General features: G+C 46.0%; 3 protein-coding genes across 3 annotated transcripts; all 3 read left to right on the top strand.

Annotated features, from left to right (window-relative positions):
• The first annotated feature begins 2070 nt into the window (after positions 1–2070).
• Positions 2071–3908, top strand: LOC100827889 (BOI-related E3 ubiquitin-protein ligase 1). The gene is made up of 4 exons (XM_003570076.4): positions 2071–2310; positions 2458–2546; positions 2658–3016; positions 3110–3908. Exons 1-4 carry the CDS (start codon positions 2264–2266, stop codon positions 3650–3652), a joined length of 1038 nt encoding a protein of 345 aa, XP_003570124.1. The 5' UTR covers positions 2071–2263; the 3' UTR covers positions 3653–3908.
• Positions 3909–8108: 4200 nt separating this feature from the next.
• On the top strand, positions 8109–9323 carry LOC100827581. The gene is made up of 2 exons (XM_003570075.4): positions 8109–8648; positions 8752–9323. Exons 1-2 carry the CDS (start codon positions 8509–8511, stop codon positions 8930–8932), a joined length of 321 nt encoding a protein of 106 aa, XP_003570123.1. The 5' UTR covers positions 8109–8508; the 3' UTR covers positions 8933–9323.
• A 4968-nt stretch (positions 9324–14291) lies between these two features.
• LOC100830122 lies at positions 14292–15255 on the top strand. Its single transcript, XM_010237530.3, has 2 exons — positions 14292–14578; positions 14686–15255. Exons 1-2 carry the CDS (start codon positions 14382–14384, stop codon positions 14888–14890), a joined length of 402 nt encoding a protein of 133 aa, XP_010235832.1. The 5' UTR covers positions 14292–14381; the 3' UTR covers positions 14891–15255.
• Positions 15256–15895: the final 640 nt, after the last annotated feature.

Raw genomic sequence — 15895 nt, 5'->3', positions numbered from 1 at the left:
TCGTCCTCACAATTCCTAGCACCTCACCTCTGCCGTGTCATTCCACACACAATGTGTACTACCTCCGTTTATGTGCTTCTGGCATGCTCTACCCACTCTCGTTATTTTTCTCTCACACGCTCTAGCCCCCCTGCATATTTCCTCCCCCTTGGCTACTCTCAACCATGTGTCTCTTTGATTTTTCTCTCGTGTAGCCACCCCTTCATGGTTCAACAACAGGGAGCATTTAGCAGTGATGATTTCACCAAGTAGCGGATCAAAAGGAAAGGCGAAGACGGCAGCCTGTAATAGCATTTTACGGCCAAAAAAGATATCTGTAATATTTTCTCGGACTCATATTACTTGTCTCAAATTTGTCCAAATATGGATGTATCTATGTTTAAAAAGCATTTAGATACATGTAATATTTCGACAAGTAATATGGGTCGGAGGGAGTAGTATAATTTATGATCTCCAGGAAGCATACTTTAGTGTTAAGCAGGAGTATTTTTTATTCTTTCTTTCTATCTTTATGATACGGTGTTCTACATACTAAATATGAAATGAGTAGTTGTGCCGTTTTAGCATTTTAAAATAAGACGAAGTATTCGGTGAAAATCCTGATTCGGTGCAAACCGTGCAAACTCCATAAAAACCACGTTTAGAAGTTTCAAAAAAATTCTAAAAAGATACCATATGTTGGGACTGTGATGTTCTACAAACCTGCAAAATTTTAAGTTCAAAATCACAAGCATTTTGGAGAAATTAAAAAGAGAAATTTATGATGAATAGTGTCAAACACTGAAAAACCACTATTCATGTAGAATTTGTCTTTTTCTTTGCTAGCAAACGAAATTGAGGTTGGACTTGAAATTTTACACATATCTAAAACATCACTTTTCTAACATATGTGATTTTTTTGAGAATTTTTTGAACTTTTTTCGATGGAGTTTTCACAGCTTGCACCGTAAAGGTGGTTTTCACCGGATACTTCGCCCTAAAATAATTCAGTTATATTTGACTATGTCATTGGTCTATCTATATCTGCACTAGTTGTAAAAAATATGAATAATTTGCATACTTTTATTTGAACTGTCCATAAATCTTAATTTTGTTTTATAAATTTCGACCTAATTTGTTAAAAATGATACAATGGCTGGTGGTAGAAGTTATATGTAATCACGAAATTTTTCCTATGGTAAATGCCTATTGATTGCTCCTATTTTTGTCTTGTTAAAATTTATATTGTAAATATGGTCTTTTTCGATGTGAGTATATATTTCTATATATTTCACTCAATACGTGGGATGAAAATATGCATTGTACATGTGCGGCTACTAGGATCATCTGATTTACTACCGTACTTTGAAAGGTTTAATCACCTGGGACAAAACATTCTGGCATTAAAACTTCTAAAACGATAAACACATACTCCTTCAGTTCCTAAATATAAGAAGTTCTAAGTTTGTCCTAAGTCAAACTTGTTCAATTTTGACCAAATTTATCAAAAAATCGATCAAAATCTGCAACTCCAAATTAATTTTATTAAATTCATCATTATATATATTTTCATAATATACTTATTTGATACTGTAAATCTTAGTACAGTATTTTTTTTTAAAAAAAACTAAAACTTCTTATATTTAGAAACCGATGGAGTAACAAATATATCTCAAAGATCCGCACAGGCCACTATTTTAATTTAAGCAGGGGCAAGAAATCCAAAATTCGAAAGATTGGATGCTAAGCTACTCGCAAAGGATGGTTTCTTCTCCCCTTGCATTCCTCCAACCCCCTCATCCCGACTGTTCCAAACGCCTACGCCATCATTACTACGCAGCGGAACTCGGGCGAATCCCCCTGCCAAACCAAAACCACCACCCCCATCTTAATCTCCTGCATTGACGTCAAGAAATCGGGAACGAACGCTCATGCTCCCTTTTAATCCTCAGGAATCCTTCTAAATTTAACCACCCTTTCGTACGTATCCTCCCTAACCTTTTACTACCCCGAGTAATTTTAGCGATGGGGAGCCCCGCCTCTGTTCCGTTCCGTGCCGTTCCATGTGAGAGGTTTTAAAGAGAGAGCGTGCGAAGTGGGTGCGCGGAATTGGACTCGGCTTCATCGGCTGGGAGCCTGGGATGCGGATGCGCTCTCCTATTAAAACCACGAGTGGAAGTTTTCTTCTCCGTCGTCACCTCCCGCTTCGCGAAACCACCACCCGTCCGTTTTCCTTTTCTTCTCCTCCCCCTCTGCCTCTGCCTTCGCCTTGCCCTTCTTAACAATGGCTGTACAGGCTCAGTACCCTTCCAATCTCTTCTTCCACGATAGGTGCGCCTCCTCACGTCCCGTCTCCTCTATCTCGCTTAATTCTTATCCTCCTTCTAGGATTATGCGTGATGACTGCAGTCGCCCGGCTCTGCGGGTGCCCCCCTCCGTATTGAAAGGTGTTTGATTTTTGGGTGATCTGGTTTACAGAGGCGAGCCGGAGAGGAAGGAGATGGACCTGCCCAAGCCGTCGCAGCTCGCGGGAGTCTCGCCGGCCGTTTATTTCGCCAGTGGCGGAGGTGCGTGCCTGATAGATTGCCTGACGTCGTCGTCGTCAATTCGAGAGAATTCAGGCCTTGCCGCCGCCGGATGGTTCTTGGATTGTGACATGGGCGCGTGTTTTCTTGCAGCCAGTGGGAATCGGAGGAAGCGCGGGCGGGAAGCCATGGCGCCGCCGCCGCCGGTCAAGGAGGAGTACATCAATCTCTTCACCCTCCAGCCGCAGCAGACGACGCCGTTTTACAACATGGCGCAGTTCCACCAAAACAGGGTCGCGTCGTCGTCCCCATCCCCTGCCCCGATGACGTGCGTATCCACGGGACTCCGATTGGCATTGGACGAGCAGCAGCAGCAGCAGCAGAGCAGGCAGATTAATTCCTTGTGTTACGCGCCGTCGCCCTCGCCGTCGCCGCTCGCCTCCTTCTCCGATGAGCTCGCGGGGCAGATGAAGCAGCAAGCGGAGGACCTCGACCGGTTCATCCGCGGCCAGGTAATTAACCACGGCCCTCCCATAACAATCACGGTAATTTCGGATGCGCCTTCGTTTCCAGGCCTCATGTGTTCTTGGTCTCCCGTGTTCCAGGGCGAGCAGCTCCGGAGAGCCATGGCCGATCGGGTGCGGCACCACAACCGGGCGCTCCTGGTCGCGGCGGACAAGGCGGCGTCGCGCCGGCTGCGGGAGAAGGCGGCGGAGGCGGAGCGCGAGGCGCTGCGCGGCGCGGAGCTCGAGGAGCGGCTCGCGCGGCTCCGGAGCGAGGCCGCCGCGTGGCAGGCCAAGGCGCTCTCGGAGCAGGCCGCCGCCGTCGCGCTCCACGCGCAGCTCCAGCAGGCCGCCGCCGCGGCGCGGGCGTCCTGCGAGGAGCTGCTGCTCGCCGGCGGCCCCGCGGGCCCCGCGGAGTCCTCGTCGTCGGCGTACGTGGACCCTCGCCGCGCCGGGTCGGAGCACCGCAGCGCGTGCCGCGCCTGCCGCGGCAGGCCGGCCTCGGTGGTGCTCCTGCCCTGCAGGCATCTCAGCCTCTGCGGCGACTGCCTAGCCGCCGGCGACATGGACGTTTCGTCCGGCCCCCTGGCGTGCCCCGTCTGCCATTGCGTCAGGACCGGCAGCGTGGAGGCCATCCTCTGCTGAGCTGGCTGGCCACCCGGGGTCGTTCATCATCATCCCGGCCGTCCATCTTGTGAGTCGTCCTCGAAGCAATGCAACAGGGCGTCATAGCTTAATTCCAAAATTGGGAAAATAGACCTAAACCCGGAAACTTAGTTTTGTTTCGATCTCTTGTTAATATTTTTCTTTCAACTTTTTCACTGCCAAAGGGGTTTATTCCTCCCTTCCCGTGTTTTTCTTAGGAAGAATTCAATTGATAAGTTCATTGTTAATACTCCTCCGCAGCAAGTGCAAAAGGTCGCACATTCTTTTCCAACCATCGTCGCTCGCCTTCCGTTTCCCCTGGCAATGCTGACCGGAGGTTTTCCAATTTTCGGTTGCTGCTAGTTTGCTTGGGGATAACATTTGCCTTTGCGCCTGCGCAAACCCGATACGGCGAAGCAGCGACATAATCGTGCTACCAGACTGTCCGGTGTTAACAAGCGATGATCGCAACAAACTCAACTCACAGGACGCACGTCCGTTTGATGCGACGCGAGGCCTGCATTGCTGCTCAAATCCCGCGCCGGGGGACCGGATCAGTGCGCGGCCTGTGTGCGCGTTAATGACTCGGCAGTTTCGGTGTGGGAGCAACGGGCGGGAGAGGCGTGGATGTTATTTATACTGGCTTTCGGAGCGTACTCTATCTACTACAGGAGGCTCTCCGCGACAAGCTTCGGCCAGGAACGAACCAAACGGCCGCCGCGCAGCACGACGCTCCGGCACGGGCACGCGCGCCATGAGCGGTTGAGAAATTGCCGTGCCCGGCGCGATCCCCGTAAAAAGCCGTACAGTATGCCGGTAGTAAAACCGCGAGTGGTGGGTCCCACGTACCCCACTAGTCGGCTCTTTTGTCTCCCAGTTTGAAAGTGGGGCTGGGGTGGCAGACAGGAAGGGGCGGCATGCAAACGGCTGTTTTTACAAGACACCATGTCTCTTTTTTACTTTTGGAAAAAGAAAAGATATCGTCGCTGTTATAGGACCTTGTGTGCGACCAGCGAGCTGGACGTATTCTCTAAAAAATTTACTGATAAGAAATTTCAAAAGAGAAATTTACCTGGACGACTGAAGGAGACGGTGGTGGCAAAGCTGGCAGCTGCCGCTATGGTACAGGCCGTAGATCGACAACTCCCCAGCATAGTAGTAGTAGTAAATCCGTGCATAGCTCAAAGAAAATTTAGTAAATCCGTGCATACATAGAGCGAGCATCGGTACCTCCGGTACCGTACCGGCCGATGCCGGTGATCGTACTGAGTACGTACGTACGCTTTCCATAAAGGTTGCCCCGTATCAGTATTAACTCGAGATCAGATCATCAGATCATTCGGTGCCCAACACGAGGCCGGGGTGAGTGTGAGTTGCGTGATGACCGCGGGCGTGAGGGTATGTTTCACGTTCACGCTTATGCTGCCGCCCCAATTATTAACCCGCGGCCCGCGTCTGGTACTAGTACTCGTAGCAACATGTGCCATGGTCGCGTCGCAGCCCGGCCCGGCCCGCTGCCGTTGCAAGGAAAGGCGAAACCATCTCTTCTCGAACGCAGGATTGCTAGGAATCCGCGCGCCTAAGCGATCTCCAGTACTGTACTACTATTTGAGTACTGCTTACTCAAATGCATGATCCGATTCTTCACGGGTGTAACCGCCAATTGGTCACTGTTACTCCCTCCCCTCCGTTTCATAAAAATCGTCACGGCTTCAAAACGGAGGGAGCATGTACTTCACATCCGATGAGATCCCCATACAAAATATAAAGAAATCTGATGTGATTCTCCGCCAGGTTAAGTTGGAAACGGCCGGTTGTACGTAGTCATTCAAATCTTATCCTCTGATGACTCGATGCATTCATGCCACGGGCATGCCGCATCCGCTGATTCGGTAAGGAGAAGGTGGCTTCTGGAGAAGAATTTTCATACAGTACTCATATTGGTTGCAGAGCCATCCTAAATCTTTTAAGAAAAAGGAAAGATGAATTCAACGATGATATGCATAAGCGATGCGTTTGTCAGCCCCACGCACATCATCTAGCCGCCAGTACTATGCTATCTTGACGACTTGACACCTAGAGGTAAGGTATTGCTACGCCACTTCCTCCACCGCACACACGCAAAAGGTCAACCCATCATACAGGCAGCACCGGCTTTTATTATACTCCTTCCGTCACAAAACAAGTGACCTGAATTTGTATAAAAATCTATATATACGAGATCACTTATTTTCTGAATGAGAGAGTACAACAAATTTACAAAATATACTATTTTTTTCCTCCAACAAAGGATGTCTCAACTTTTGACTAAATTTGAATGCTCTATACACTAATTTATGTCTATATACATCCAAATTTTGACAAACTTGAGACATCTTTTGTTGGACGGAGAGAGTATCTCCATTTTAAAATGCAAGGTTGTATAACTTTTATTTACTGCCAAACTATAAAAGTTTGATCAAGTTTATAGAAAAAAATCAAAATACACAACGTCAACGAAGATAATATGAAAATATATTTCACTAAGATAAAGGTTTGACAATCAACAAAACTAAATGGCCTATATTGTGGAATGATGGAGTATTCCTAATGCCAAACTCGCAATTCTTTCCATACATATATGCTCATATTCTTTGTGTAAGTATAAATTTTCATACAACCACGAGCAAACAAATCAAGTGCGTTAAAATTGCTTCCTCACAGGACTAGTCTCCAAATTTCTTTGGCATTAATATGTTAAAAAATGTAGTTGCAAAAAAAATATCCTCTCCAGCATCGTACTAGAATATAGGACGACCACATATACTAATTCCACAATATGCAAAGTCATTGAACATGCAACAAAAAGAGAAGAAAATTGCTTACGTATTCCCTCCGTCCAACAAAAAATGTCTCAACTTTGACTAAATTTGATTGCATCCTCAAAGGGATGTACAAAATTTCTTTAAAAAAAGGGTGTAAAAAAACGAACCCATGGCCGAAAAGCCTACTTGGTCCAACTAGAAAGGATGCTCACTCTTGTTTGATAGGCCTTCATCAATATCATGTTGGGCCTGGTGTATAATGGTATTTCCTCCGTAATACTCCCTCCATTTCATGGCATATTTCGTTTTGTTAAGACAAGCCTTTAACCAAGAATTACTCTATTAATATGTAAGTTATATGATACGAAACCATGATCATTAGTAAGAATTTTTAAAGACGAATCCATTGATATAAATTTCATGTATAAAAAAGCAAATATCAATAGAATTTTCATTGGTCAAAGTCTTGTCTTAACGAAACAAAATACGCCAACTTTTATGAAATGGAGTGAGTAAAAGATAAACATGTGTTAGCTTTTTTTTAGGGGAACATCTGTTAGCTTAACACAAGGTTATAAGAGACCAATAAATAGTGTTTTTTTTTAGAGGAGACCAATAAATCGTTGGACCGGATGACTCAGTTGTTTAATAAGAGTATGTTTGTTCACGTTGGGCTTGCCCAGTTAGTCGGCCCAAGTGTCCCCAACAAAAAAGAAATCAGCCCAAGTTTCCACAGGCCACATCGGTCCAGTTTCCCGCCACGCGAAGATTCACTTCAGTTTAGTCGATCAATCGCACAGTCGCACACTCGCACGAGGAAAATCGCGGGAGCCCGAGTGCGCGTCATGGGATTATACGCCTTCTCTGAAGTCTGAACAGATCTGCAACATTTAACTCCGTTCAGGACACGCCTAGAACGGACATCATCATCTCCTGCACTCTCAACTTCCCAAGTCCCAACTCCGGTCAACACGGGTCAAGAAGGGGTCCTGCACGAGTCAACGACCAGTCAAGCTTTTCCAGATACGTTGCGTTCCTTGCAGATAATTGTAGGTCTTCTTCTTTTGTCTTCGGTGGCGCTTCCTAAGTTGTGGGACGACCCGAAGACGGCTCGGTGACATGTGCAGCCTACCGATTACGCTAAGCCATCGGGAGTACAACGCGTGCGTCGCCATCAGTACTACCCCCCCTCTGCACGGTTTCCTCTCCCTTTCTCGTCTCCTTCCCTGTCAATTTCTCGAGACAAAGGGTGAGAAAACATTGGTCCTGACTCTAGAAAGTAGGGCTAAGAAAATCATATTCTTTTCCCTGGGCAAGCGGTGTATTCCATCTCGTCATGCTTGGCCTATATGCGAACTGTAATGTTGGTTATGTTGGTGACAAATCTTTCGCCGTTCCTCCGCTAATAAACAACTAGCGAGGAAACGCCCCCTGGGTCGCAGGGGAGGCCAAGGTCCAGGAAAAACCAGTATATTCAGCAGTACTGGTACGCTGTAATCTAAACTGTCCTAATCTCGCGTGTCCAACACGTGGCCACACGGCAACGGTACAAGAAGTCCCCATGGAATCGAGTTTGTGAATAAGGAATTCGATCTCCGTTTTAATTTGCATATATTCCCTGTGGATCCGGCCGCATCGCAGTTACCAACACCGGCAGGAACGAGGCACCAATTGGGACTGACATGCAGAATAAGCAAAAACAAAAACCGGCGCTGCATGCAGAGTTTCTTCTTGTTGTTGTTGCCCCTAGCAGCGCCGGTTCGGCCATGTCGTGCTGGCGATTTTGGGCCGCGCTTTGTAGTACTACAAGAGAAGGCAAGAGAGAGTAGTAGTTCCTGGAAATGTAGCCCCTGGTTTCTTTGCGCCCTGCACTGTGGTACTGTGTTCTCCCTCTCTGCTGCCCTTTATAAGAAGAAAGACTCCTTGGTCTCGTATTGATTGTGAGCAGCTTTCTTGAGTTCAGTCTAGTATAGTAGCCCACCCCCCTTGACCCCAGCTCCAAAATTAAGCAAAGACTTGTTGAGGCTTCAAAGCCCTAACTTTATAGCCGAGATGCCGTCGTCGTCTGCCTCTACTAATTCGTTCTTTGCAATTGTGCCCCTCGACGGCGGCGAGACATGCCGCCACGCCATGGACGCCTGCTACCTCTGCGGAAAGCCGCTCTCCAGAATCTGCGACATCTTCATGTATAGGTTTGTGCCAAGTCTGCTCCTTTAGTTAATTAACTTGGCTCTCAGATCAGCCATTTATGTTCAGTTGTATTCTGATCACTTTTCTCCACTCCGATCACAACAGAGGGGACACTCCATTCTGCAGCGAGGAGTGCAGGGGTGTGCAGATGGAAGAGGACGAGGTACGTGAGAGGACTAACGCAAAGATTTTGAAGGAGCGCGCTGCGAGAAAAGAGCAGGGCCACGGGACGTCTACCTCTGAATCCAACATCACCTGCGCGGCAAATGTGCCCGTTGCGAGCTAAATGGTACAGAGAAGCATTAGCTCCCCTGCGGAAATAAAAAGGCGATACATATTGATAGATTATTCGATCAAGAAACTCTTTTCTTTCAAGACTATCGTCCGATTGAGATGAACCGATCGACATGTTGTCTGAGGAAACAGCCAAGCTGTAGCTGGAGTTGCTTCGGCCTTTTAGATGCCCGCTTTTCGTGCGTATATGCGTGCGAAAATGCAAGAGAACTCGATGTACATAGGGGACACTCGGGAAGTAGAAGAAAAAAAAAATGCTAAGGTGCACTATGGTACAGAGTTTTCCCATTTACTCTATTTTTTTCGAAGCAGAGTCCAAAAGAATTGATGTTAATTAAGAAGAAAAGAGTTGCTCAGCATATTAGCGGGCAATCAGCCAAAAACCATTGCAAACGCCCTCAATGCCATCATGGAACACGGCCGCACTGAGGACAACTGGAACACCTGGCTACCCATGCACACTCGATACACAAAATCGAAAAAAGGTCGTCGTCGACGTTGCACCTAGATATCATCGTCTTCCCACAATTTGGACATCTCCACTGTCATGAGTTTACCATTTGCGCCACATTTTAGAATTCGGGCCACTTTGCACCACATCTAGGATCTACAATTTAGATTTGCACCACTTTCCATTTAGCTAAAAAATGCAAGTTCACCTTGTCAGATCGGTTGTAGAACAAAATACGATGCAAATCGGAGTTATAAAGCCAAAAAAAAATGGTGCAAAATGATCAAAATCTAAAATACGCTGCAAACTATCAACTCATTAAAAACATATGATTCGAATTGGAATTAACTCTTTCCATTTCCAAATTTCAAAAAAATTATGCACTAATTTCTGGTTGTAGGTTATCTCATGCATGACGGCATGCGAAATTCCGTCCAACAATGTGTTCATGGATATGCTCCATGAAAAATATTAATCAAGTACAATGACAAAGTTTATTCTAGACATTCCTTTGTTTTTTTTTTGTCTTACAACATCCAGTATCCAATGGTCTGTATCCACAATTTTTTTCTTTGATTTTTTAAAATCTTATAAAAGTGTGTGTTTGGTTATTTGAAATCAACCAGCGGGTATGGGCACAAAATCCACTCTCAAAGCCCTGATCGGTATTTTTTTTTGCATGGCAATTGATACTGGATGAACAATATATATTGACATTTTATATGACACGGACAACTAGTGAACTGGCAAATTAAAATATTGGCTAAAGAAGGTTAAGTTTGTGTCATATACAAGTTATTTTCTTCTTCATGTTTTCTTGAACGCTGTGGGACAACCAATCACGGCTAGTCCGTCACAAACCTATGCTCACCACCGAGACCTCTAATGTGGACAAGTGCTGCTATCAGATTTGGGGAGTCTTTTTCTCATTTTTAGATTTGCTGATGGATTGAAACATGAGACGCAACTTGTGGAAAGTTCAAAAACATACAATGGACGGTTTAGATTTTCAGAGATTGGGTAAATGTGGTTAAACTCGTGATTGAATTATTTGAAGATTGTATTTGTGGTAGTATATATAAAAGATCACTCTGGTCTTTTTGAAAGTTCTATTTTCCGCAAGTTCTCACAAAACTTCTCCACGTTTGTGGTTGAAATCCATATTGAGTTATTTGAAAATTGGATCACTACGGCGTTTTTGGAAGTCCTAAATTTCATTGAGTTCCCACAAAAATTGTCTTGAAAATTACCAAAAGTTGGTTCAAAATTTGTCAATTCTTTCGTTTTTGTGATCATCCCCGGCTCTGGCAAAAGGGATCCCACCACATTTGTGGCGAGGATGGACAGTCAGATAAACGTTGTAAGGAGTCATAGCTGTATCTAAGAGCTCTTGATGCTATAGGAATAATAGGATCAAAATTTCTGCACGGTGATATGCATTGGCCCAGTGACTAATGAAAATTCCGCAGACAACACATGTAATTGTACAGATTGTCACACTTGCACTTGCGTGTATATTTTGAGGGGAAAGAAGATTTTTGTAGAAGGTACCCTATTGAAGGGGGGGGGGGGGGGGGGGACGGGACCTTCATGCGAACTGTACCACCTTATTTCCGGAATCCACTGTTCTGAAGGTGCAACCTGTCGTGCTCCAACTTGGGCATGTACAAGTCGACACGGTGGCGGTCATAAAGGTCTGCCTGATCGTGTTTCTCCGCAAATAAAAGAGTCTAGGTACGAGCTTGTCCGTGTCGTCCTTGCTGCAACTGCTCATCCGCTCAATTGGAGACACGCAAACGTAGCAACACACCTCCTTGCCTGGCATCGCCCCGTCAGTAAAAAGTGCAGCAGCACAGTTGCAGAATTAATTCGTACCGGTTCCTTGTCAATCGAACGCCGGCCACCACAGCTCAAGTGTACCTAACAGGAGCACCCGAATCGTCGATCAGCTGGCCACTGTACGCAAATCACAGGGCGCTACTTGGCACGCACCGCGCCGAGTTCCCGACACGGAAAAGGAGAACCGATCCTGAATGAAATTAAGAGGAGGTTCCTTTTAACTTGAGAGGGAAAGGAGTCATGGGAGTGGGTGGCGATGGAACAATCGACTCTGTTGGAGATATGATATGGAGTATAATTATCGTGCCTAACCATGTGATGTGGCTGTCTACTCGGGATGTGGGCAATTTAAGAGAGTTCAAGACTTGCTGTCAGAAAAAAAAAAAGAGAGCTCAAGACTTGTTAAAGGGTCAGGAGCGATCCATCGATCACTACAGGCGACTGCCCCTTCGTCAGCAGACTGTGCCTCAGCGCTGGAGCTTTTTCGAGCCTTCGAGTGGATATAGTTATGGAGCAAAACAGCTATCCGGACTGGACTAGGGACTGACGAAGCAATCGGACCATCCTATAGCACGAAACGAGAGGAAAACAGGGGACGTTCGAGACGTCTAGGGACATACGCAGATAGATAGGCTTCGTGGCGAGATACGGATCACACATCTCCCCTCCCATGCCGATTTTACTTCATCGGGCGGGCTCCCGTCGCAGCGTGTTGCCGTGTTTCTCTATCGCATCCCGGTGTGCCGCCTGTATTTCATCTGATGATATATGCCACCTACTCAGCTTAGATTGGATTGGCCACCAAGGCACAGCTAGGCAGCTACCGTCTCTCTTAATTTGTAGCCAATCTAACCATTGCCCCCACCGCAACGTTTCAGCCCATGCCGGCCGGCAAGGTGCTGTTCCAAGTAAAGTTCCAACACGTCCAAGTAAACTGCGATTGTAAGATCAAATGGCCCAACGAAGGCGACGCCCACGACCACGAGTCGGGGAACACGGATGGAACTAGACGCGTGTGCTTTTTCACCGAGATCGTCGATGGGCCACTGACAAAAACGCGTGCGTCCCCACGCGCTCGTTAAAAATTGCAAGGTGCTGCGTGTTTTTGTAGTATGCAGTATTGGGCCAGCATTCTCTCCGAATAGTGTTATTGTGACTTCCATTAATTTTGGACTTCTGGAGCAAGTGTGTATTCTTTAAGTCGAGGAAGTCGCCCCAGTGTATTGAGTGTCATGAAAATGACCACTGACAAGGACATGGCCTTCGCCAACTAAAAAAAGAGAAGACAAGGACATATCCTATGCATAATGCACGAGTACTGTACCCACTTATGGATTGATAAAATAATACTGCATTTTCGTCCACACAAATATACATTGAAAATACGTACTTGTATGATTGTATTGTATGTATCCTAGTTTTTCTTAAGATTGCAGTATCATTTTACGTGCAGTCCTTGCGTTAGGCAAAGGCGAATTAGACCATCTTCAAGGGAGATCACGATTCCAGCAATTAATGTACTTCACCTAATTATGGATCGACATATGAATAATTTTAAATTTTAGAAACACGCCTCGTTTGTCAGACCTTGATAACCCTTTTATATTTGACAGGGCTGGCACAATCTCTTACATTACTCAAAACAAAATTTTAACTTGCAGGTGGCATACTAATAGAACAGATTGGTACAAGATCAAGCAAGGGCATGCCAATTCGCCAGTGCTTTATTTAAGGCACGATGTAACCGCCTCAAAAGAAGCAGCCAACTGCGCTCCAGTTGCCAGATTATCATATCTAAAATTGAACCGGTCTTTACTAATTAAAACACCAGATCGTAGGAGAAGGGGAAAATCGCCATATAGAATATGAAGAGCTTGATCCCACGAGGTGACGAGGAGCTGCTGTCCGTATAATGTCGAGGGAGTATGCCACCATGCGCCGGCTTTTGCTCGGCCACCAGACTATTAGCCACACAAGCACTCAAAGGAGCCAAGCTCTAGATTTTGTAACAACTTGGCCAGTTGCCCAACGGCCTTTTTATTGTTCTCTTTGAAGTATCCACCTATTGGTACTCCCGGCATGTAAGAACCCCCGGCTTTAGTTCTTGTTCTATGATTGGCTTGGCATTTCAAGATATGTTTTTTGCCTTCTCAAAAAGCGGAGATTGAGATTTAAGGGCGTGTCTGACTAATAGCATGTTGCCACACCAAATCATTTTTTAAATGTTTTACTCTTATTTTTTGATTTTCTTAGATTGTACTGTAGTATTATCCTTATTAGTAATCATCCTAATGATTGCCCTAAATCAACAAGTGATAAAAAAAAATGCCAAGTGACATACCGCCGATTGCCGTCACCAATTGAGTCTTTTATGGGAACAAAGTTTCTTTAGGCTTCCGTTTCGTTCATGATGCATCAGAAGTGTTGGAACCGTCAGAAAGCGACAAAAAAAACTTGCCCCGATTGATCGGTTTGATATGCCTGGATCGATCAAATGCCACGAATGATAAACAAAACCCATAGCAAACCAGGTTTGATTCAACTTTTTTTATTAATAGTATCCAAAAAGTTCGGATTTCATGAGCTATCTCGGTCATAGCTGTATTTTTCTTAGAGAGTGTCTATTTTTCAGTTGTCTCAGAAATATTTATTTCTCAGTCAACAAAACAATTGTAACCATCCAACTAAGATTTTCTTATCCATCGGACGTACATTAATCTTACACGAATCTCAATGATTGAATGAAAATGTTGTTATCATTGACTAAAAATAGTTATTCCTCGGTCGCCTAAGAAATAGCAAAATGTTTTTCTTAACACCTCTCCGCCATAGCTGTATAAGTATCAACCTACTTTATTAATTCGAATTCAGCTTTGAGTACACGACTATACACGCACGGATTCATAAAGATATTACCACTATACCTCAAAGAACGCAGCCGTACCCGTACAGGACCAAGGTGGAATCGCACACGAAACAGAGGGTCCAAAACGAAAAGCACACTCACTCTTCCCCTCCTTTTATATATCCGCGCTCTTCTCCCCCGGCAAAATCCACTACCCTCCTTCCTTCTCCTTCGGTCCTTCCTTCTTCCGAGCCAGCCAACCAAGTAGTAGCAAGGAAGTTAAGCGGAACCTGACCGAACCAAGAAATGGAGGACTACTACTGCTTCCCCACCTTCTTGGACACCGCTTCGACCTTCGCTGCCGTCGCCGTACACCCGGTCTCCGCCCGCAACCGGAGCTCGCCGTCGCCGAGGCCCCGCCGGGTGTCCCGAGACCACTACCTCGACGCCTGCTTCCGCTGCCAGCGGATACTCGAGGGAAACAAGGACATCTTCATGTACAGGTAATTAAACATCGCACACTGACTAATACACTCTGTACCGGTTTGTGTTTTGTGATGATGTCCGGCATATATATAATTAACCGTGGTTCTTTTCTTTGCGCTCGCAGAGGCGACACCCCGTTCTGCAGCGCGGAGTGCCGGCAGCAGCAGATCGACAGCGACGAGGCGGCGGAGAAGAGATCCAAGCAGTCCGCGGCCGCGAGGTCCAGGGAGCAGCAGCGGCAGCGGCAGAGCGCCCGTTTGGGCTCGGTAGAAGAAGGATTCGATCAATCGATCGAATGGCAATACCAAATAGTACTCCACAATATATAAACTTCAGTGTTGTGCATCCATATATGGCGCCAGCTCTCGAGATGGTCCATTGTGAATGTTTTGATCGAACGAACCGGGCGGCGTAATGAGCAGCTGGAGCGAGCCGATCAGGCCTCAATATATATTCGAATCCAGCTCTTAATTGGAGGCAGGGCCAAGGTCGGATCAGATGGACAGAGGCCATGACATGGTGTGTGCATCAGTATATATATGCTTTTCCTATGCTGTTTTCCGTTGCACAGGGCAAGCCCGTGCAACTGGTATGTGTGTTTTTCTCGTATGCTGGTGCGATTGTGGGTCCAACATTTTGGCATGGAAGAAAATAAGAGATCACCGATGTGTGTTCCCATGGATTCCGTTGATTATCTCTCGTACGTGCGTGTCGTCGTAAGGTTTTCTATCATTCCGTTGATTGGTTGATCTTTGATCTCGCACAACAAATGGGTGCATTTGGTTCTGTTGCTCAGCTCGTCCGTAGCTGAGCTAGCCCAGCTAGCTGGTCTAAGCTTTGCTAGCCTTGCTTGGCTGTATGTTTGGTTGATTGCTCTTGCCCACCTGCTAGCTATTTGGACCAAGAAAATCAGGGTGAGCCGCTGAAGGTTGAGGTCGTGAATTACTGAGGAGTTGGATGTTTTTTTCTGTTTGAAACGGTCTTGCCGTCGAAGACGAGCCGATCCGGCTCTTCCTCTCGAGCGAGGATTTTCTGGCCCGTCCTGACAAGCTGGCCCGCGTGAGCTAGATTTATTTTGAGTTTCCAAACGTCTAGACGAATTACTAGTTCATACAATCTCACAAGCATGACGAACTTACTGGTCGGAGAAACGTATCTTCGCAACAAGTACCAAGTTGACGAAATCCAGCAATTATTCTCTCACCTGTGTCACCTTCGATTCGTATCATGCCCAGACTGGAATTCTCACCTTTTTTTTTTTTGAATGAACATGGCCGAGATTCGTGCTCGTTGTATACAAGTATACGTACAGGAGGTCTGATCACCTAATGATA

Source organism: Brachypodium distachyon, chromosome 3 (genome assembly GCF_000005505.3).
Source record: "Brachypodium distachyon strain Bd21 chromosome 3, Brachypodium_distachyon_v3.0, whole genome shotgun sequence".
In the NCBI taxonomy this organism is placed as follows: Eukaryota; Viridiplantae; Streptophyta; class Magnoliopsida; order Poales; family Poaceae; genus Brachypodium; species Brachypodium distachyon.
The sequence above is the reverse complement of the archived record's forward strand: the minus strand, read 5'-3'. Positions and strand labels throughout refer to the sequence as shown.